General features: G+C 41.0%; 1 protein-coding gene across 1 annotated transcript in view; it reads left to right on the forward strand.

Moving 5' to 3' along the window:
• The window catches only part of CTIF (cap binding complex dependent translation initiation factor), a 145,043-nt gene that overhangs the window by 70,062 nt on the left and 49,955 nt on the right, over window positions 1-25,026 (forward strand). Inside the window, exons 9-10 of the mRNA XM_072416726.1 lie at window positions 21,850-22,297; window positions 24,534-24,833. Coding sequence (XP_072272827.1) covers window positions 21,850-22,297; window positions 24,534-24,833 — 748 coding nt within the window. The remainder of the gene's footprint in view (window positions 1-21,849; window positions 22,298-24,533; window positions 24,834-25,026) is intronic.

Genomic DNA, 25,026 nt, shown 5'->3' on the forward strand with positions numbered 1-25,026 from the left:
TGGCTTCCTCCTAAAACTGTCCTTAGACTGTATTAAAAATTAACATATATGACTATTGTAGGGACATTGGATTGTGAGCACCATTGAGGGACAGCTAGTGGCATGACTATGGACTTTGTACAGCGCTGTGTAATATGTTGGCGCTATAAAAACACTGTATAGTAATAATATTAGCCAGTATGTCAAATACTAGGTGTGCTCAATCTGTTGGAAGTGCTCGAAGGGGTAATAATAAATAAAACCTGAGCCAACTCATTATACACAATGGCATACAAATACCACGGCCACGTCAGGGTCTTAAAAACATGTTTGCAGAGCATCACAAGAGATGACCTATCAACCAACATTTATAGTCCAAATATTTTTGCAAAATTAGTGACCATGATTTTTCTTTGTTGTCAGGGTTATACTCCCATCCATTTAGAATGTGATATGCAATTCATGGGAAAAGGCCATAGATAGCATATAGAAGTGCTGACTGTACAACATTGTCAGTGTGCTTTATAAAAACAATAGCAGTTCTCAATAATAAATAATACAGCAAGGTCAAACGCTTTCTGGATAAACCAAGGTCAAAAAAACATTTTTTGTATCAAGGTGAACATTTTTGTGATTTGACCTATTTGGCATCTTTTGGATCTTGTTTTATAGAACAGGCTCTCCTCCTTCATGAAAAATAATCCATGGATTGGTTGCACAATGTACCCAAAATGTTCCCAAAGATGGCCACATCCAATGTAGGGAAATGAGAACCACATGGCAGCCAAGTAGGTCCATCATTTGCTGTCTGCAGACTGGAGGCACCATAGAAGCAATTGAGTCTGCCCGGTGTATGTACCAAATTAATGATGAGTCTGCTGTTCTATTCCACGGTGATTCCAGTCTGCAGTTAAATACTATAATACAGTATTTATGTATTGTTGGGAATGTTTCTGGTAACATGCAATTGTGGTTTCGTAATGCTTAGGACAAGGTGGGGGTGTTCCTGAGTTCCATTTTAAAGTACTGCTCCTCTTCTATGTCATACTGGTCTGTAAATCAGGTTTAAGAGGCAGCTGATTGTAAATATTTAAGTAGTAAATGGCTGCAGGAATTTAGGAGTTGTAGGTTGGCTGCCTGGTTGTACGGAGGGATCTCCAATCCGCCAATGTTTTTCCCAGCTGTTTCCAATAGGTCCAGGTATCTGTCAAATACTACAGCTAGGTCCTGCAAGACAACAAGGGCTGTGATGCATGTGCAGCCTTCTGATAGGACATTTACGTAGCATCTTCTTAATTTTCGGTGTAAATAGAAAAGGTTTACACCTGTGATGAGGTTGCAATGCATTTTACCGATTCCTTGCTCCAGGATCCGCTAGACAGGGAATGAATAGGGGTGATAGCCAGCTGTCAAAGGTTTATTAACTTATTATTATTTAACAGTGTTTATGTAGCACCAACATATTATGCAGCGCTGTATATTAAATAGGAGAGCAAATGACAGATGGATACAGACAATGACACAGGAGACCAGGACCCTGCCCAGAAGAGCTTACAATCTAGGAAGTGTGGGAAGTATCACACAATAGGGGGGAGATATGGAGTGGTGGGAAGTAGTGAGGGTTTTGAGAGACAGAAGACGACTGATAGACCAGTATCAAAAGATGGGATTTTAAGAGCTCCTTTAAATGGACAGAAAGTAGGAGCAAGCAGAATTGTACGAGAGAGACCATTTTCAGAGAGTCGGGGCAGCGCTAGAAAAATCTTGGAACTGTGTATATGAGGAGGTTATGAGTTGGGAAGTCAATAATTTTGAACCATCTCTGCAGTGCGAATGTTCGAGCTACCAGTGAAACTCCATATAGAATGAATAGGGGTGAGAGTCAGCTGTCATAGGTGCTGATGGCTCTTTAAGAACAGAGGCTGCAGTACGAGTTCCAGCTTTGAGGAGTCTCGCCAGATCGCCCAATTTTAAAGCGGATCCAACCTGCCCAAATCAATTACCAAGGATTACCCCACAAACTAATAATATGATATCTAGTTAGCAACAATCCTCCCAATAGCCCCTACCCTTGCTTTAAAGCGTACCAGTAAAATATTGATGCCATGGCTGTGAAACATGGGGTGGCCTTTTGCCATGCAATGGGTTATCGGAAACTGGGAATACATTTTTTAATTCATAACTTTCAGATGTTCTGTTTTTGAGTTTATATTTTGTATTTTACCTTTTCTTTGGGGTTGTTTTAGTTTCAATCTTTGGGGGAAGCAGGACTGAAATAAATGTATCATACAAGCACACCCCCTTCTTACCTCTAGACCTTCAATATTTTGTGTGTTCTATTTACTCCTCTTTGTCAATGTACTAGTAACCTTTTAAAAAGAAATAGCGATCTTTCTTAATGACATCATGAAGTCTTTGTGCTTTTCTATGCAATGCTTTTTGGAGGTTTCCTTTTATAATGGCAGTCAGACTGGGCAGGAAATGGGATCAGGGTGTTTCTCAACCAGGGTTCCTCCAAAGGTGGCTAGGGGTTCCTTGAGCAATGTGCAATTTGGATATCTCAATATTCTTTTTGGCTATCTGTAAGGGTGACATTTTTCCCCGAAGGCCAGCAATATAAAATACTTTCTTCTCCCTCACCTTCACACCAATACACGGTTAGGTGTAGATAGTAATTACAGGAAGGGGTCCCTGAAGATTTGGGTTATTGCAATAGTTCCCCCATGTTAAAAAGCTTGGGAACCATTGGGCTGCATGATGCTAACTGTCCTCCAGCCTGAAAGTAAAGCGGACTTTATCTGACTTGCTGCAACTTCCAATGTGAATTTTGAGAGGTTTACATTATGCAGGGACATCAGAGTAAGCAGCTTGTACAACTGCAAATGTGAGGCCGAAGTTCAACTTTAATTGAATAAAAAGTAAATAAAGAGACTTCCAATAATTGACCACATTCTAAAATTGCTTGTTGCCTGCTTGTATGTAATGTAAGAATACTTTTGTGCTGAGAAACTGAAATGCGATTTGCCCCATTCTGTGTGGAGAATATTACTTCTACATCAGCTGTTTGGTTTCTTTGTTTAATACATAGACAAGTCTGTATATATGTGTATATTACGCACACATATTCTATTTGATTGCCCAGTTCCAGAGAAGTACACAGTGTGCTGATGCAACCCTTTTATTGCCGGAGCAGTGCAGAGAATATTTAATGCAGACGAGCCCCTCATTTCAATTTATTTATAGTTCTGACGTCCCACAGTGCTCTGTATAATTTAAAAGAGGAAATGAAAAACAGACCATTTTCAGCGGTTTTAAGTATATAATTTCTATAAATCTTTCCATGAAGCTGCACAGAGGGCGATGCAGGGCTGCGTCCATGACGGTCCGCCTTCTACGCTGCACACAACACACATGGCGTGCAAAGCACTGTACACAGTTCACTTAGCAAGGACGGACATGCATGCAAATAGGACAGCTTACACAAGAGGATTCTCTGTTTAAAGACACACAAGGGTAGCACACTAAAATGTTGCTTTTTTGTGATATTTCCCCCACCTCCTAGATTGTAAGCTCTTCTGGGCAGGGTCCTCTGCTCCTCCTGTGTGACTGTCTATATCCGTCCGTTAATTGCAACCCCTATTATAACGGCACTGAGTAATATGTGGGCACTATAATAATATACACATTTTCTGGCTTTTAAGCCAGCTCAGAGCCTGGCACCCTAATATCAAATATAGAAGAAAAATTAAATCTCATATTTACCTGTCCAGTTGTGGACTTCCACAGTGCATGCAGGAAGACTGTCTTAATCACTACAGAGGCGAGGTAAGTTCACATTGGCTCTGCCCAAAAATCCAATCCTTAGGCTTTTCAACTGAAATCACATGATCACCTGCTGCATAGGCATTTGATCTTGTGACTTTACCTTTGCACTTAGACTGCATATGGACAACGATGCTTTGGGTTCTGTGCAGGAAAGCAATGAAAGATGGAAGAGACACCCAATCCAGCACAAGCTGCGGTAAGGTTCCCTGCAGGTGTGAGGTGTGTACTGTGAACTATAATATTGGTGGGTAGCGCAAGGGGAAGCAGGCTATTATAATAATTATATAATTATAAAATATATTTTTTTTTCCCATCCAAATGGCTTGTGGACAGAGAGGGTTAGAAGTGCTCCTGTCGCATTATAGGAGCTGAGTTTTGTTCTTTTTATGGCCCAAGTAGACATGTTTCATTGTTGTTATTATTATTAATAAACAGGATTTATATAGCTTCAACTTATTATGCAGCGCTGTACTTTAAATAGAGGTTGCAAATGACAGACAAATACAGAGTGACACGGGAGAGGACCCTGCCCCAAAGAGCTTACAATCTAGAAGGAGGGGAAAGTGTTTATCCCAGAAATTTTTTAAAGCCAGGTGAGAAGAAGTTGTAGGCATGTGGCAGCCCCTGTATTGTGACCTAAATCTTCAGTAACCACCCAAAAAACATCCGTGTAGTTACTAAAAAGTTTCGGGTGGTGCACCCAGCTAAAAGGGCCTGGGGAGAACACTAAGCTTGGAAAGAGAAGGAAGCACAGCCATGCTTCGTTTCCATTTAACCTTTGTATATATGTTCCATTATTTTTTTTTTATTATATTATGTTGCAAATTGGGATAAAAAGCTTGTTCGATGGCGTTTTCCTCTAAGAAACATTTTTGGTAAACAAGGGCTTGGCAGTTTTCCATAAACTGCTTTCCATTTTATTACCTAACAATCCTTTAATTCCCTTATTTGAAAACTCACAACCTTTTTGTCGCCACGACCCCTTATACAGCGTGGACGGCCGCACGTAGCCGATCGGAGGCTCAGGAAAAAAAAAGCAGTAGGTGAGGAGGAAACTACCGGGCTAGCCCACTGCTACAAATAGCTGCCTGTTTATTCACCAATATGTTTTTTTTTTTTTCTTCTCGCATTCATCTCCTGTCAATAGAGCAAAGCGGGCGTCTTCCTGTATTACCCCAAAAGTTGGAAGGAAAACGGGACTCCAGACACATCCCGACCATAAAGAATCATTCATAAGAATACAAACGTGGGAAAATGTATCAGACAGTCTGCCTGCAGTGCAATCTATTGTCTGGTGTAGAGCCGTAGCTGCTCGTTCCTGGATATGATATTAATGGTTTAGCTTTGTTCTAGTCTTGCAGATATTGTGGAGAGTTTATGATCTGCTTTAATGTTCACCTTTTTGTGTTTTGAAAAATGAAGACAAAAACATCAGTGCAATACAACATTTTTTATTTAGATTCACTTCAAGGTATTTGCTGAAGGATTTGCAAATCATCCCACAATTTATTATATGAATATTCACTTTGGTTATCCAGTCCTTAATTTTACCATTTTAAATTTGTTGTATTATGTTATTATGAATTACGGGTTCATTTTTGCACTTGCACATTTATGTGACAATCAAGAAGAAAAATGAATGAACAAAATGTAATAAGGACATAGGGTCTGAATAAATAAAGCTTACCAAGGCTGGAGAGGATACAGTTCCATCAGTGAACCTGGGTGATACAGCAAACCTGCAATGGACTTGTTAGTCATTTGCTTTTAATTCACAAATGTTTTCAATCCTGGAACAGATTTCAGGTTTTTTTGGATCACCCAGGTTCACTGATAAGTGTATCCTCTCCAGCCTTGGAAAGCTTTAATAAATCGAGGCCAAAAGCTTCATTATTGATATTTAGAATACAACTAATTTCAGGGGGAGGAAAGGAGACAGAATTTATTAGAGATAATTAGATTAAGGGTACATATTGAGTAAGTAGGAATAATAAAAAAAAATACTGAGGCTTGAAGCTTTTCACGTTGGCCAGCATTAGGTGTTGTCGGCATGTCACCACGTACAAATATTTCAGCAGCAGCCAGCAAATGTCGGCCCTTTACCTTAAATCCTGTAAATGGCATAAATCTGGCAGGATCAATGGGTAGTATCAAATGGCTGCAAATAGTGCAAAGTATAATAAGACTAACATTTTTTTGAACATGCATTTTACTACTTCTAAACACTGTTGATATATTAGTCTGGATATACATTTAATAAAGGTACATAACTTTTCAGGTCAAAGAAAAGGATAACTTTACCTCACTTTTACCTGCTTTCCCTTGCAAATTCTGGCAATTCCCATGCAGGCACAGAATACCAGGCCCTTCAGGTATATGGGAAAGTGACTTCCTTTTCTTTTTTTGGTGCCCAGCTCCAGGAGCCAATCGCTTGACCTGAGCTTTGTCAGATGACTATAGAAAATATATTATTGCTCCTAGACCGCATCTCAGTGCTGTCCCCAGTGAAGGGAATACCTGCAAGATATTATAAATATATGAGGGTCAAAAGACAGAAAAAAGGTCTGAACTAAAAGCACCATCAGACAAAACTTCTTTTTTTCTGTTAAGGTTAAAATTTTGCTGTCTGGGTTTTTTAGGGAATGTCCTCCCTGTCCTGAAAGCAGGACATTTTAATTTTATATCTCCCTATTTAGATGCACAGTTGAAACAGTAAATCTGTGCAGCCATTCTTGTAACTCTGCCATACAGCCAGGCTGAGGACCGCATTGTTCTCTGCTGTGGTTTAGTGATGTGGTTTGGTCCTGCACCCACTTCCTGGTGAGACATTTAGGAGTAGCAGCACAGTGATGGAAACCTGTGCTATGCTTCACCGTCATAGTTGCCCAATAAAGCTTCCCATATTGCAGCCATACTATAGGTAAAAACACATTAGATTGCATGGACAACATTGTGGCTCAGTGGTTAGCACTCTGGCCTTTGCAACACTAGGCCCCAGGTTCAAATGTCAGCCAGGACACTATATACATGGAGTTTGCAGTTTCCCCCTCTGTTTGTGTGGGTTTTCTCCGGGTACTCCAGTTTCCTTCCACATTCCAAAAACATGCAGTTAGGTTAATTGGCTTCCCCTCAAAAAATTGAACTTAGAGTGTATGTAAGACATATGACCATGGTAGGGACATTAGATTGAGATCCATTTGAGAGACAGCTAGTGATATGACTTTGTACAGCGCTGCATAATATGTTGGCACTATATAAATACTGTGTAATAATAATAATTGCTGCTGGGGGTTGCAAGCTTCTCAGCACTGCTTTTGGCCATAGCTATAGCTGATTGTGCTGCTAAGCCTCCTCTTCTAGTTCTATGACTGATTCTGCAATGGAGTTTGTGTCAGAATTATGGCACACAACAGCCTGCTTTTTATGAAATTCTTATCCCAGGCCATGCAGGAAAGGAGGGTACAATGGTTATATAGATTTAGCACAATATGGACACCTGGAAAGGAGTGTATTCAGATGGCATCATTCATATTCCAGATGGCTGGCAGCAGCCATGTTATTAATATTGCCTTAGCTCTTCAGCCTAAAATGAATAGCAGTCGTCTCTTTATAAAATGCACCAGTGAGTGTAAATCCACACGTAAAGACAGGCTTGAATCCCGGACAGAATCACAACCAAAATAGACCTTACCAAAATACCCTCAACTGTATCACCGGCATTCATCAGGCCATCTGTGTCCATGCAAGGTTCGCTTTTTAATAGTGCACCCACTTCTTCCTTTAGTGAAATGTTAAAAGAAAAAAAAAATAAAAGAAACACCTGGGTGGTAGTGGAGGTAAAAATTATTCTTCATTCCACTGGCTTCCGTAGTGCAGGTAGGGGGGGGTATTATCCTGCTGACAAGGTCCCAGGGAATGCAAAATAGCCCAAATCCTGGAAAAGATGCTGCAACACCGTGCCAGATTTGGACTACTTGACATTCCCCAGGATCTTACTAGAAAGAGAATGATGACCCTTTTGCATAGGGGCTGCTGAGAGACAGGTAGGTTTATTATTTCCTCTTCATGTATTCAGAGTTTCTGCAAGGCAGTCAGGGGATAGAATTTTTAGGCACACCTTGCAATTTAGGTTCAGGGTGCTTACCATCGACCCTCTTACCTGTCCATCCTTCAGTGTTTTGTTCAGTCCTAATGATCCACACAGAGCCACCCAGATGGACCTGCAGATCCATGGGCATTTCTCATTGAGCAAAATTCATTAACACTTATGGTAGTGCTGTAACTTTTTTGCTTCTTTCTGCCCCTTACATTCCTTTTAACCCACTATGATGGACTACCTTAATGGTAAATCCAAATGTTAGAAGTGCATGTAAGTTTAGACACCAAGGGATCTGCTTCTAATCTTCCAGGTCCACATGTTTGATTGGCAGTAATTGATTCTCCACCAGGTAGTGAATATTTGATTCACTGCTTTAAAAATAGACCCCCTAATAGAACTAGTAAAGATTCAAGAAGATTCAGGGCACTGGAAGCTGCTGCAAATGACATCTGCATTTACATCTGTCAGCAGGTATTGTTTTTTTTTTTTTTTTCTTTTTTTTAATTTGACTTTTCTTTATTCTACCTGCATGAAGTTAGTAAATTTCCTTAATAGGTCAATATCTGTGATATTTAGAATCTGAATGCACCATTTTTATGTTCCAGCACTGCAACATTTTCACTCCTTTGTTTCCTTGATGTTTGTGCTGCCACTCCCAACATATTCAATTATGGTAAAAGTGACTATCAGAGATCCGAGAGACAGAAATTGTTACATGGTCTTGTTTATTATATGCCTTGGATTAATTGTTGTGATGGGAATCGGTAGTGAATGGGATGTGGCCATCTGAGTTTTGTTAGGACACAAGGGACTAAATATACCCAGTCGTATAAAAGTTTTGCCGTGACTAATTCTTCCCTGTTCGGCAACCTATAATTGTAAGATTAGTTCTGGCTTGGACTAGCAGCGAGACACGGCCAGCATGGTTTTATCAAGTACAGATTTTTGGGAGAAATCCCAATGTTAAAGGCAAGTCAACCTTGTAATTCTGCTTAGTTGTGTCCTATGTTTTCATTCACCCCTGCTTATTCAGGACACTTCCTCATATTTGTGCTAATTTATAGGTCAAACTTTCATTCTTCATACTAAACCTGTAAAGTTTCTGTGTTAATGAGGACTGTATATGTGATCAGGCAGGGCTTTATTTCAGAAAGGGACAGGCAATGTCACTTCTGCAATAAAACATACCTGCCTGATCACTGTCCTCGCAGGTCAAAATATGCTAAGCTCAGCGTAGAATTCAGGATACCCGGCACATCCCAGCTACCCCTGCGGCTGCCGGGACTGGGATTATATCATCCCAGCCAATCAGGATAGCAGAAGATCTAAACCAGGAAGAGAAGAAGGAAGAAGATGGCAGCACCTGTGGCGGAATGGGGACAGGTGTGTATTTTTTAAAAATCGTGATCAGCCAGGTAGGAGTATTGTATTGCAGAATGGATATCCCCGAGGTTAGGAATATAGAATACTGGACCATCATATCCATGAATGTGTTCCTGATGGTACAGAAAAGCCTCTCTTGTATGTTTTTAGTATTTTACATATAACCTAGAAGATCTGTGCATGCCCAGAACGAGCAGTCGGCTGTGCTGAACCGAGCCTGTAATCATTTTAATGTTTTTCAGCACACTGTGCTAGCCATTTTCATCAAAATACAGCCAGGCCATAAAAATTAAAGGTATAAAAAGCAAATGATAAAAAATAAAATCTGAAACTGAGAGGGATTTGAGTCTTTTCTAATTTGACAGCCCTCTGGCTCTTAGAATGCAAAATGTCAGTTTTTTTTGCGTTCTGAAAGCCGGCTTGGTTGCTTTTGGCAGAGCATTATGGATGCCGGAAGCCACGGCAAAGGAATTTTTGGCACTCGCCTGAAAAAATATCATTGCACCTGAAAAAGTAAAGGCTGCTCAGTGACCCCTAACCAAAACTTTTAGGGTAACTGTAATTGTTTTGAGTCTTTAGCTTTTTATTTTATAGTCAAACACAATACTCAAAAAGTGCAATTGATAAAGCCCTGAATCTCCTATTATAAATGACTGTGACTGCTCCTGGGTTACTTACGGATGAAATGGGCGCCAGTTGTTTCAACCGTACAGCAAATTGACTATACTTGGACAGCACGGTAGCTCAGTGGTTAGCACTCTGGCCTTTTCAGCACTAGGTCTCAGGTTTGAATCTTGGTCAGGACATTATCTGCATGGAGTTTGCAGGTTCTCCCCGTGTTTGCTTGGGTTTCCTCCGGGTACTCGGGTTTCCTACTACATTCCAAAAACATAGGTTATTTGGCTTCCCCCTAAAATTAACCTTAGACTGTATTAATGACATATGACTATGGTAGCGTCATTAGATTGTGAGCCCTTTGTTGGACCACTAGTGACATGACTATGGACTTTGTACAGCACTGCGTAATTTGTGGGCGCTATAAAAATACTTTGTCATAATAATAACATATTGGATCTGGGAATGCTGCAGAACATGAAGCTGAATTTTTATTTTTAAGTCCATCCATTTTTAAATAATACATAAACATCCCTAGATAGAATCCTAAAAACCAAAGTCTGAAGACAAAATAAAATTTCAGGAGTTGTGTAGTTTGTTTCTAACATTGGGATTAGTTTAGTCTGTGCTCTGACTGTCCGTCAAAATGATGCATGAATATTTAAAGTGCATCCACGTTTATCTCACATGTTTAGGAAGATCTTTCCTAGAAATAAAAATCCAAATTCTAAGAACACGTGTATTTTGCCTAGACATGCAGCATACCCCGGATTACAAGGATCTGAAGAATTTGTTGATGAAAAATGGAATTGTGTGTTGTCTACATGGGGCAGATGGACAGCAATGTACTTTATTAGTTTACTTTATTACAAGCAAAACACAAGTGAGTGGGAAGGAACTCCGGGCTCTGGTTTTCTTGAAAGGCCTTTCTGTAATTTTTCTCTGCAGAATAATCCATTAGTTACAATGAGTGAAAAGTTGCCTAATGTGCTGTATTCCCAACCATCAATGGAGGTATTGGAGGGGTTATACAGTCTACAGGTGAAACTTTTAAGTGGCCCTCTCACACTGAAACACTGCCATTTGCTGGCTCAGTGGTCAGACCCTATGCCTTTAAAGTCCTGCTTTGAACATTGGAGATTCAGGTCGGTGGTTATTGCAGAAAGGGACAGGCGATGTCCCTTCTGGAAATACTGTTCTTATCTGCCTGATTGCCCCCAGCTGTCAAATTCTGTTAAGCTGAGCATGCATTTTTTGCCAGGGATTTCCCTTGCACATGCTGTGAATGAAGCTCTCCTCCAGCCAGGAGTTGAGGCAGCCCTATCTGACTTTCTGCAGCTTCTAATGTGCATTGTGAGATGCTCAGAGTGTGCACAGAAATCAGAGCAAGCAGCCCAGGAGAGGAGCCGCTACGACTGTACCAGATAGATGTAAAGACTGGAGGGCAGATTTTACCCTGTAACATAAATACATATGTAATTTTATTAGAAGATTTTCTTTACCTATAACCCCCCCCCTCCAAGAAGCAAAACTCCCCCGGGTGGCACTATCTTCTATGTGATGTCAGCATACTCAAAACTTTCACTTAAAGTCTACCTAAACTCAGAATTGTTGCTATAATTAAAAGGGTTGTCTACCCTTTTATGTAAAGTAAAAATTGTTTGTTACTGTTTAAAAAAAAAAAAAAAAAAAGCATGCAGCACCGCTCCCCTTAAAGCGTATCTATACTCAGAATTTTCATTTTACATAAAAGGTAGAGAACCCTTTTGTGTAGAGTAAAAATTCTTTTTTTTTTTGCCTTTTTTTGAGCCTTTCTGTTTAGAGAAAAATTTGCAGATCTCACGCATGCGCAGTGAGATCTGCAAATTTTTTTTCATCCTTTATCACCCAATCTCGCGCCATGGTTAGGGAGAACCAGGAAGAGAAGACAAAGATGCCGGTGCTCAGAGTGCCAGCTCCGGTACGAATGTCGGGACCACGCGTGACCAGATGCCAGAAACCCTTGGAGTTATAGGTCTGCCCTGCTGGATTGAAGGTAAGTGTGTGTTTTGTTTGTTTTTTTTTTTGTTTTTTGTTTTTTTTGTTTTTTGAGTATAGGTCCTCTTTAATTCTCGATCGCCTAGACCAGGGGTCAGCAAACTCCCGCCTTTAGGCCAAATACGGCAAAGCCGATAGTTTGTTCCGCCCTAACGCCCCCTGGCCAATCCGGCCTAATCCCGACCTGCAACCCGCGGCAGAGCCAGAATAAACTACCGGAGCCCAGGAGCCGCATGCATTGCAAAGGAGAGGGATTGGCGGGACTCCAGAGAGAGTCTGGCCTAGTGTGCGCCTGCGTACCCCTAAAAAAGGGGCTAGTGGCCTAAAAAATTTGCTGGCCTAGACCATCAAGAATGAATGGGAGCACAGAGCCTCAGAAGCCACAGAAGAGAGGAAAAGATGGCGGCGCCTGGCACTCCCTCTATGCCGGACTGAACACGTGTACCAGGACAACGCGAAACCCGTTGGAAGAAAACTCCCGACAGATAGACTGATCTGTGGGATTGAAGGTGAGTGTGAATTTTATTATTTTGGGTTTACTTCCGCTTTAAGTGACAAGTATTCACCTTTATTCCTCCCACCTAAAATTTTATATGGTAGTTGAGGGGAAGGGCGAAGTAGCTGGGGCAAGTAAATTGGAGATCGAGACATATAGAGGGAAGGAAGGAGATTGTTCTCAGAATTGGTGCAGGGACACATTGCATACTAAAAATAAATGTATGTTTATGGAAAGGATAAACACTGCAAGAAAGCATTTACAATACTTCATTTTTTTTGTTCATTTTTACCTGCAAGTTGGTTATGAGGTTTCCCATGAAATGTCTGATGATCCTGCCTTAAAAATTCTTTGTTTAGAACCCTCGCCTTGTCTCTTTATCTGTATGCTTTCTTGGCTTGTTGTTTTGTTAAGGTTTCTGATGGCGACTGGCTGCATGAACGTAGGAAATTTAGGTCGGACATGGCTGCAGACATGCTGCACAATAATAGGATGTAACAAAAGATTTAAAGTATAATTTTATTAGAAAAAATGGAAACTGCGTGTAGTGCATGTGTTTTTTTTTCTTTAGGATTTGCAATTAATTTTCCAGTTTTTTGATTCTCTTGTCCTGCTCCTGACTTCGACCCTGCTGGGGTCACCAACTCGTCTGCATAGCTACCTGCCGGGGATGAATGTAAAATAAGATCTATTCTCCAGCCATGTGCAGGCCACAATACAATGGCTGTCCGCAAAAGCCTCATTGCAACGCTAAGCCCTAGGAAAGTTCCTGTCCATTAAACTTCCCACTATTTCTAGAGCTCCCATAACTTTCTATTAATGAGCCATGGCAGGGCTGGCGAGACTGATATAGCCGCATGCAGGAATGCCACTGGTAATAGACTCGAAGAGAGAGAGAGAGCGTTATTTTTAGTTAATGGGAAAGTGTTTTATGGCTGATGCCGATATGTAATTATATGGCTGTTACATTCCGGAAAAGGCCGCAGAAGCAAAACGCACATGTCAGTAATGTATGACAGTAAAAATATACTCAAGATTGGCCTAGACAATCACAATGAATGATCGTAGAGCGAATACTGCAGCCATGGCTGATGATCACAGACTAACCTCATCTGAAAATATAAAGTGGATCTGGTTGACTACATTCCTGACATTTTATGTTATACAGCAATTATAGAATTTATTTATTCTACTTTATTACTAAAATTCTATCCCTGACATTCAGTCCTGTGACTTCTGAGATTGCAGGTCCTGTCACTTTCACCTCCACAGCCCGCCCCTACCTGTCCCCAGAGACCCCCAAACTCCTTGTACATACTCCTATCATCTCTCGTCTGGACTACTGTAACCTCCTCCTCTCTGGTATTCCACTAACCCGACTCTCTCCTCTACAATCTATTATGAACACTGCAGCCAGACTCATCCATCCTTCCCCCCGCTCCTCTTCTGCTGAATCTTTTTGTAGTTCTCTTCATTGGCTTCCATTTCACCTTAGAATCAAACTCAAGCTCCTGTGCTTTGCCTTCAAATCCCTCCACAGTTCTTGTGCCACTTACCTTTCTGACCTGGTAAAAAAATACTCCTCCAGCCTCTCTCTCTGCTCCTCCAATGGCCTACTAATGACTTCCTCACTCATAACCTCCTCACACGCATGGCTCCAAGACTTTTCTCGTGCTGCCCGACTCTCTGGAATGGCCTTTCTCGTCCTATTCTTGTCTTATATATGCTTGTCCCTATTTTCTGCTCATTTGAAACAGCACTCAAAACCCATCTTTTCAAACTAACCTACCCAACTTCTGTTTCCTAAACCCTCACTACTTCCCACCATTCTATATCCCCCTCATTTTGTGTGATACTTCCTCCACCTAGATTGTAAGCTCTTCTGGGCAGGGTCCTCACCTTCTCCTGTGTCACTGTCTGTATCTGTCTGTCATTTCCAACCCCTATTTAATGTACAGCCCTGTGTAATATGTTGGCTCTATATAAATCTTGTTTTTTAATAATATTAATGAGATAATTATTTAATTGCAGGCAGGAGGAAGCATTTCCTCAGTCTCCTCTGCACTAGTGATCAGACTGTGCATTTTAACTTTGTAGCAGTAAAGGTGAGCTACTTCAGCAGGGACAAATCTGTGGCATTTGTGAACACGGCAAGAACTGTACAGATTTGAGCCCTTTTCACACTTGCAGCTGTACACCCTGTGGTTGCAGTCCAAAGGGGGTAAAGTAACCGCATGGCCAGAAGCGACTTGCCACATTCAGGACCATGCTGTGAATCACTGCAGCCACAATGCATGCACAAAGTGATTCCCAATTGCTTCCATACAGTTAGGCCTGCAGGTGAATGCTGTCCCTTACATAAGCTGGCATCTAAGACCAGGAGCTGGGTTTGGATGATAAATCACTGACTCAGTGATGCATTTGCAGCTCAGGTGTTCAGTTTCTGTTATCTGCATACTTGTTTCAAGTGAGAACTGAAACTGCTGAAACCAAAAGATCAGAGCAATCTTTAGCAGAAGTTCATCAATGGCAACCTTCATTATCTCTTAATGATGGTAATAGACCAACAGGAAGGTGAAGGGGTGTGGCGAACTCTGACTTTTTCCAAAGTCAAAATTTGCATATCATTTTAGATGCTCTGAGCCAATGAGCTTTTCAGGATGTATGTTAGAAATGCATGATCGTACGTGTAGTATGTCAGTGTGTTTTTGCCTAGATGACAAGCTAAACCAGCCATAGACGTCCTCATCTGACTGCACACACAGACAGCAATTCTTTTCTCAAGGTCGTCAGAGACAATTATGTTGTGAAGCTAATTGTCTGTGCAGCCATCTGTCAGTCTGTCTCTGCCGGAACCTTCAGAGAGGATTCGGGACATACACGGATTGCCGTCCTCCCGACTCCGGGGACGTGTGCGGCTTTCGGGCCTGATTCTGTAAACTGGATAGTGAGGTGATGTATATAATCTTGATGTATATAATCTTCACCTATTTGGTGAAGTTTTTTCGCCAAATAGGTGAAAAAACTCTTTTGATGATGATTTCATTGCACTTCAATCCTCATAATGAATTGGGCTTTTTATTTGGTGGTCCGTGATAAAAATGAAAAAAGCAGGTTAGGGTCTTGCACCCGGGTTATTATTAATATTATTTTATAAATCCTGTTTAATAATTATATAGCGTCAACATATTACGCAGCGCTGTACATTAAATAGGGGTTGCAAATGACAGACGGTGAGACAGGAGGAGAGGACCCTGCCACAAAGAGCTTACAATCTAGTTGGTTGGGGAATTTACACACAATAGAATGGGAGATATGTAATGGTGGGAAGTAGTGATGGTTTCAAAAGGCAGAAGAAGATGGGTAGGCAAGTTTGAAAAAATGGGTATTGAGCGCTCTTTTAAATGAGCAGAAGGTAGGAGCAAGCCAAATTGGACGAGGAAGACCGTTCCTGCTTATATCACCTTGTCAGGTTTTTTTTTTTTGGTTTTTAATATAAGAATACACAATAATAGACGAGTGTGTGTTGAGCTTAATTCTTCTACAGGAAATGACTTTCAAACAGTATACAGCAGAACTTACTGTATACAGAACCATTCATTCCATACTGGCACATTTTTTTTTCTTAACCAGGAATTTCATGACCTCCAGAAAAGTGCATAAATGAAGGTCGCAGAGCATTAATTTTTACAAGGTTTGACAAGGTCCATAAATCAGTGGAATCCACTGGGCTTGTGTCCCAAATCTGCCATCTTCTGAGCAAGCCCCCACATGTTCACGTCCTACATGCAAACTTTTTTTTTATTATCCGTCGCATTCTTCTGCAACGAAGTCCGAGCAAAGGATGACAACCATCTTGTGCTGAATATTTTCAGGTCCAAATGCATTTAGAGTAAAGAAAATTACTATTCAATAATGCAAAATCTTTATTTCCTTTTAATATCGAAGAGATGAAATGGCATATTCAAGTACAAAGGAACACCCCAGGGCTTCTATACCTGGCTATTTAATTATGCAGATAGAGATTTCAGCTAGAAAGTCCCCACTATAGCCCACCTCTTCTCATGCCATCCTGGGGGGTAGACCGCAAGCAGTGGACCAAAAACAGTTTTATGTTCTGAAAGTCAATCTCTGAGCAAAACCTATGCAAGCATCAGGTTTGAAGGAGCATGCATGTATATCTAAGTATGTATATCTGCATCACTACGCAAATGCACCACTATGCAAAGAGGTAACATGCATTGAAAAGGGTAGGTTGGCCACCTATTTAAAAAAAAAAACAGACCTCTTTAAAGCAGCAGACAGACACCTTTATAAAAAGGTAACTGTTTTTCTATCACAACGTTGTCCAAGGTTTGCCTTAGGTTGCACAATAACCATGGAATTTCTAATGTAACATTTACCCACCACTGTGCTTGTAAGTCCATAACATACTTTTGTTAGTTTTAGATAAAAGAAAACTTGAAGAAAAAAAAGTTAAAATGTGTTGTTTGGTGTAGGTGCCAGCTCTCCAATTGTTATGATTCACACTGAAGGACACGATGTACCGTACCGAGCCGCCGCTCTGAATGTAAATACCACTTGTCTCATCTGAAATAATAATGTGTATGTTTTGAATGACTTTGCATTGCAGAAGTCAAGTATTGTATTGAACAGTTGTTTTTCTCCCTTATTTTTTTCCCTTGTGACCTGAATGGCATTATTACTACTCTATAGTAGAAAAAAACCTGTTTTAAAAAAAAAAAAAGTTATTGGCATTTTAGCAAAAAAAAAAATAAAATGATGTGTGTTTGTGTGGTTCAGTTGCTGCAAACGTTTGTGTTTTTGTACTTAAGTAGAACATTTCATCAGAATATGTGCTTTTTTAAATGAATAGAATTGTACAAAGGCAGTGCAAGTTCCTGTATTATGTATGAGCCCCTCAACCGCCATCAGAGGGAAGGAAGGATCAGCCAATATACTCCAGTATCCAGCGCTGTATTGTTTTGCCTCTCGTCCTCAGTTGGCTTTACCACCTCACGTCTGGATTGTTTAAAAGCTGAACGTAGTCCACTCCAACAATTTGTCAGGGGTGCCAACATCTTTTTGCTTATCTTCCCCATTCCATTTTTTGACCAGGTTGACCTAACTCTTGTGCAGGCCCACAGTTAGGTGTCTATTCAATTCTAGCATCCTGAGAGGAAGCCGGGATGTTCCAGGATTTTGATAGTTAATGAGAGCGATTGGAGGAAAATAAATAGTCCTACTTCCCATAAGTGGACCCAAGCGGGAAATTACTGGCATACCTATATCAAATGAATAAAAATTGCATTTTATTTCAAACATGGATTTACATAATGTCAATATATACAACAGTCAATAAAAGGACCACCACATACATGGCTTTACCTCAAAATTTATGCACAAAAAAAAATGAAAAACTATCAAAATTATTTTTTCGGTACCCCGACGCATTTTGCCACAGCAGCCACTTGATAGCAGAATAGCAAAGCAAACAAACAAATTCAAAGCACCAAGGTGATTTTAAATTCCAGGTCAGTCACACACTGCATGCAAGGCAGGTAATATGGAGAGCACTGGATTAGTGTCATTGGTATCAGGTGAAGGTTTTGGCTCCAAAATTTCACCAGTACCCTTTTCCTGGACACTTTAGCCTGGTCCCACTATCCACCCAGCAAACAAGCAAGCATGCCATTTTTATAGGAGTGATTGAGCAGGTGAGTTTGTTTTATTGCAGGGGGCCTCTTCTTTCCTTTTCTGTAAAAAAACCTTGCCTGATTGCAAATTTTTAGAGCAGAAATTTTAGTTCTACACACCATTAAAATGATGAGGCCTGCAAAATATACAGAGGTGCTATTCGCTTAAATATAGATTCAGATTTGTAAATCTAATTATTTTCCTATTCCTGGTTTCTCTGTTTACAGGACACCGCCTTTAGGTTTTTGAAATGGAGATGTTCCTGTAGTCCTGCCTTATATAGATCTATGGCACAGATTGTAATATCCACAAGTCCTATAAGTTTCATTGGCTTTGCATGATGAAGACCCACCACACTTCCATTCCTGTATACCCAGCACATCTTTCAGCAGCTCTATGTATTTAGAATTTCCAAATTGAGAAAGAGACGCAGACTCCCGGGAGAATTCACACTAGTAGACGTGAGATTCCTGCTGAGGCTGGTTTGTTTGTCTTGCGTCCCACAGGAGATGGTACACAGAGCAGGGAGGATTTAGAACATGTCTCCCATAGTATTTTAATTCCACAGATACGGCCTTTTCTGTGTCACAGACTGGCCTTTCACATCTCAGATGAGCTCATTCATTTCTAACATCTTGCTGCCCGGACAATATTTTCTTTTTCTGTGCAGCCCATACTTGGTTCTGCTCTCTGAGTCCTCTATGTAGCTCCATTATACCCAAGAGTGTGATGCACAGCATTTATTTTGGCAACCCTGACCCTCCCATACTTGCCTTACCTGAGCTTTCTGGCTCCTGTTTAGCCGATGTGGTGTTAGTAACTTGGGGAAATTCTAGGGAATAAGGCCAGCTGCACAGGACTAGGTAAGGGAAGTATTGGAGGGTCAGAAGGGTTTTTGCAGAGATCTAAAGTGCCAAAGATTTAGAGATTTCAATTCTGCATACCTACTGTGCCTATTATAAAGGCTTCCTATTATCCTTGCTGGATTTCCTATTAGGAGTACTTAGGACACACTTAAAGCAGAACTAGTCCAAATTAAAAAAAAAAAAAAAAAACACTTACCCACAAATCCCGCAGATTTATCGGGAGGGTCCTTGGTTGTCCCAGTGTCTTTTTTTCTGCCCTGGACGAAGCGACAGGGCTGCCATCTTCTTCTTGGTTCTTCATACGTCACCCGATTTCGCACTGCACAGATCGGGTGACATGGGGGAAAAGATTGACCATCTCACTGTGCATGTGTGAGATCAACAATTTTTTTTCTCCCATTAAAGAAAGGGCTGCTTCTGCGCATGCTCGCGTTTAGGCATGCATAGAAGGAGCAGCCAAAAGCCTCCCCTTATGCGTGACGTTTTTGCTCCCATTTGTGGCGATCAAGACAGAAAGGGGAGGTGCTGCAAAAAAAAAAAAGGGTTTTTACTTTATATAAAAGGGTTGTCTACCTATTTATGTTAAATAAAAAATTTTAGGTTTATGTCCACTTTAAGTGGGTAAAAAACAAAAAACAAAACGGTCCTGCACTTTAAAGCGTTCAAGCAATACAATGACTTGACCTGTGTCTGTACCTAAATAACAGATTTGAGCAAAGAGCTTCCATCAATCATTGTGAAATGTTTGCAATGTAAAAGCTTTATTTGTAAGATTGTTTTCTCCTCTTTCTTTGGATAGCAGTAGTTATATCCCTTTAAACGTCTCTCCAATATTAGCCGTGGGAGTATTTTCTTTTTAATGGTTGTAACAGACGATGGAGGAGAGGCGCCCTAGCAAATGCTGGGAAGCTGCTGACCAGCTTCTGCCTATCATCACCCTTGAGTTATTGTACAAGGAAGCGGCACAAATGTATCTCTTTCAGGGAAAGAGTCCAGGGACTTTGGAGGGAGACTGACAGGCCAGGGTGTCGTCATTTTCCCCACTACTCATAACAAAGTGAACGGAGCTCCTAGCCGAGTCAATAGGTCATCTGCTCTGCTGATTTTCAGGCTCTCTGTGGATTTCACGCTGAGCTCCAAGTGAAACACTTTAATTTGGACAGGCTGGCCTGGGCCTAATCGGTTTGTTCAGGAGGATATCCACCGTCTCCGAATCTTCCTGTCCTGCGTCGGCCTCGTATATTAAACCTCTGCTTTCCCCACAGTGACCAATCAGGTGCGTCCTTTCAACTGCGACCCTGGGCCTAATGCAATGAATAGAGAGGCCTGAATGGTCACCGTGGCACAGGGCCTTTCTTTTCAGCCAAAGAAAAAAGGAGGCCATTGTATTTTGTCATTGGTAAAAAGCAATAATGGCATGTAATGATGATATGTACATCCTTTCCCACGTGCATCACATGACCATGACAAATAGGTCAAGCATTTGCCTGTATTATTAGAGGTTATACATATTAATGATGTGTTGTCTTCTTGAAGACGTGGATGCATTAGAACACAAGGAGACAAATTCCCTAGTGTTCACAGTGACCAGGAGGGCAAGTCCACATATGTTTGCTCAAAGTAAAGTCTTCACAGCACTGTTAACGCTGATGTTTGTTATACTTAAATTTTGCCATGTTTGTTTTAATATAAATCCCCCTCTCCCTTTCCCCTTCAACATGCTAAAAATGTCATTATAAGTCTTATCTTGGCCCAAGTGACCTCATCCCTGCGTCCGTATGTTGCTGTGTTCATTGCAGCCTGATAATGGCAGGATGGAGGAGGCGAGCACATTGCTCCTCTAAAGAGTTCTTAACGCTATGATCTGAGACTTCCATTGGGTGCCACCATCTTGGATATGATATCCACAGCCCCACCAGACTGTCATTAAAGTGACCATATAGCAGATCTTAACTAGAGTTCTTCTTGTGGTTGTTAGTAGTTCCTGGAGCAGGGAGTAATGGCCAATTGATCTATTACCTACCATGCAACACTTCTACATTTATGTTAGGGGACACCTAGATGTTTACTTTCTGCATTTGATTTCTGGTACTAATATTTCATTTCAATTTTTTTTTACCCAAAAAGTTTTTGTAGAGAGCCAGAGGGTGTAAAAATGATGCTAGGTATGCCATAATATTTATTCCTAGGTTTTAACTATTCTACAGGTCAATGATTATACTTTGATACTGGGAATTGTTGGTATCATTAATATTATTAGCAAAAAGAAATTCAAGGGTTCATTTAAGGTTAAAAGGCTTCTCTATAGTATTTTCATTCACTTTCCAATCAGCAACCACATAAAAAGGTTATGTTGGAAGGTGAAGAGGGGTTGCAGAGGAGCTGGTCCCACACTGGAAGTAATCAGTCCTAAAAAAAAGGGCTATGGCATAGACTAGCAAATCTGGGGAATGGTAGTAAGGGCATGGAAATAAACCCTCACGCACTGTCTTGTCCCTGTTCCGTTGTGGGTGCCTCCATTTTTTTTTACTCCTTCTCTTGCTTGTTGCAAAATTTGGCTTTTTTAATTGGCCAGGTTGGGATGACGGAACTCCCAGGCAGAAGTGTGGGAGATCATTCAGTCCCAGCAACTGCAAGGGAATCCGGGATGTGCCTGGGATCCCATGTGCAACTCATCAACTATGACAAATAAAGTGAGCAATCAAGCAGGTAAGAAGGCTTATTGCAGAAGAGACATCACCTTTCTGCAATAAAGCCCTGCCTTGTCACAAATAAGCTTGTATTTAGCAGATTGAACAGGAATTTAGAGCTTTGGTAAACTGACCCTATACTGTCTGTTTTCTGCTTTACAGGAAGCAGCAGAAGTCACAAGGAGGGAACAAGCCACCCCAACACAATGAGCATCAACCAGCTACTGCCAAACACAACAGCAGGGAGCACCAGAAGCAGTACCCAGGAAGCCAGGCACCACACTCCTCAGGCAAGCAGGGTCATCATGGTTACAGCCAAAACCGCCGATGGCATCCCAACCAGAAGCACCCGCCAAACGACAAAGACTCCCAGAAATATGCCAAAGAGACGGACAGCCTGAAGATAGAGGACACCACAGTTTGCACAGTACACATCCCACTGGATGTACCGCGCAGCCCAGAAACCACGCAAGAACAGCCACAGCAGAGCGGCACACCAGAGTCCGAGGCCAAAAGGAAAGACAGTATTCAGAACAGAGAACGCGACAGGCCTAAAGTGACTCTGCTCCAGTCCTCCAAAGATCGGCTGCGGAGACGGCTAAGAGAAAAGGTAATGTCTTGCAGTGCATGTATGGAATATATAACCATTTAAACCCATTCACATAAATCTCATGTGTGGGTTGACATGTCAAAAATATACAAGATGGCAATTGTTTTTTGGATGAGCTCCTTGGTTGTCACCCCTTCACCTGCACCCCTGATGGAGACTTCAAGTATCCATGCTGATATAAAATGCATATGATTGGCTGCTATCCAAGGGAGAATAAGGGGGTCCGGGTCCCTTTGCACAGACAGGCATTGTTACTTTGTCGTGCATGGAAAAAGTGACCGTGCCTTTTTAAACAGACAAAACATACTATCAGCTTGTTTTGTGGAGATTTACTAAATATGATTGTCATCTTGCCCAGGCATAATCTATATCAATGAATCCTTTTACAGTGATACGGTATTCTGAGCAAGCCACAGGCGTGTGATGTTATGCACGGATATCTTGCAGAAAGCAGTCACCACCTATTATGTATATAATCCTATTTCGGTTTTTATGAAAAGTAGCCAGCAATTACCTATAATCTGATCTAGGAGACGAGGACGTGGAACATTTCAGCCACTTAGCTGGCAGATGTGCCGCTGAAAAGTCTTAGATGTTTTAATTTGCAGCTCCTGGTTTAATAATCATCACTGCCTTTTCCCATTAGACCTCCTTTTTTAAAGACAAGACTCTTTGGCTAAGTAAGGCTGTGCAGAACCAGGGTTTATGGAGCACATTAATCAAAACGAGCACAATAGAAATTAATGTCATCATTCTCAAGAGCAGATCAGCAGCTTGGGCAATTTTGCCAACCTGCTGTTGAAAGATGTTGGGAGGAATTGGATTGATATAAGCATTATGTCGGGTTTCCTTTCCACTGATAGATGTCTGAGCTCCGGTAGTTTAGTTGTCCTACCATAGAGAAAAAAACTCTTTGACTTGCTGCATGAGGGATTATAGGAATTGACAGAATTTATTTTCTGGAGTTCCTAGATCTTTCTAGGTCAAGTTTTCATAATCTGAGTTCTGTAAAACCCTTGGGATACTCTTGAGGTTTTTCGGTTGTCTTGAGCAATGGTGGTTTGTGCCTTAGGATTCCTGAACTGTAGTTACAGAGCTGACTTTACTTAGCAAGACCCGTGGAGGCGCGACTCTTAAGTAACCACTAACACTGATGTAAGGGGAATTTTTTCCATTAACCTTAACACAAACCCTGTGTATACTCATCTGTCCCTGTTCCATCATGGCCCTGCCATATTCTTACTTCTTCTCTTCCTCATTCCAATCTTTGGCCATCTTGATTAGCGAGGCTAGGATGTCGCACAGGAGTTCAATCAGTCCAAGTGCCCACAGGGGAAGCCAGGGTACCCCCACAATCAACTTTGAACTGCACATGAGTATATTGGTAAACTTTGACATAAGAGACAGCTAACAGGCAGTACATTACTGGTTCCTTTCTGCAATGAAGCCCTACCTGATCCCAAATATTTAAAGTGGAACTTTTTATGTGTAAAGGGCACTTGCTTCCCTCCAACCACCAACACAAGGGGCTATTGTCATGCTCCATATGTGCTGACCCTGCAGTGTTAAAAATAATGACTTTGGGTTTATATTTACCGAAATGACTATGGTTGAGACATATATTATACTTGTCACACTTATGGTATTCCTACATGGTGGACTTTAGGAGACAAGCAAGTGTCACAGGATACTTTTATCAGGTTGTTGGGTATTGGGGAGGTGATAATTGGAATATAAGTGTGTGTATGTGTGTGTATATATATATATATATATATATAATTGCTCTCTTGTAAGAAAATAAAGATGAATTCTGGCATAAACAAATATTGTCAGATTATGAGAGGCATGTGTATTCTTATCCAAATAATGGTTTGTTTTCTGCATTTTTTCTATACCTGTGCGTTAATCAAGAATACAGATTTGCAGGAATTTCTGTAGTGAAGACCAATCACTGCTGCTCTCTCCTGGTGCTTGGTATTGTATCCACCCCAATAGTTTTTGCAGGCAATCTGTATGTGTCTGCTGGGTCCCTCCAACAGCTCTGTTTTGTGCACAGGCTACATACAGAAAAGTTATTATGTTACTTCTACTTTTAAATAGTTTGCAAAAGAAATTTAGTGCACACAAAATATATTTATCCATACCTCGTGTTCACCTTTCAAGTACTGACTCTTTAGATTACTTTACTTTCATTTCCAGAGGATTCTTTTGATCTATATTATTTTTATCTGATCAGGAGGATTATGCAGTCGAGTCTACCAATCCACATAGGACCAAAATGGACAAACTGATAGAAATATTAAACAGCATGAGGAATAACAGCAGTGACGTGGACCACAAGCTCACCACGTTCATGGAAGAGGCCCAGAACTCTGCCAATTCAGAGCAAATGTTGGGAGAGATTGTAAAGACTATTTATCAGAAAGCTGTGACAGACAGAAGCTTTGCACACACCGCTGCCAAACTCTGCGACAAAATGGCTCTCTTCATGGTGGAAGGAACCAAATTCCGAAGTCTCCTCCTCAATATGCTTCAGGTATGCTAGCTTGCTATTTTTATGGTTTGTAATATTATTTGGATGCAGTTAAATATGTAGCCTAACGGTTAAAATATTCAGATTAACCTAATAACAAGTATTTGACTAATGTACTCGTTGACACAATGAGGAATTGCAGCTGTGATAGAGCAAAACCTTCAATCTGGTCCTGTAGGAAGAAGTGAAGACTCCC

This window comes from Pyxicephalus adspersus, chromosome 6 (assembly GCF_032062135.1).
Source record: "Pyxicephalus adspersus chromosome 6, UCB_Pads_2.0, whole genome shotgun sequence".
NCBI lineage: Eukaryota > Metazoa > Chordata > Amphibia > Anura > Pyxicephalidae > Pyxicephalus > Pyxicephalus adspersus.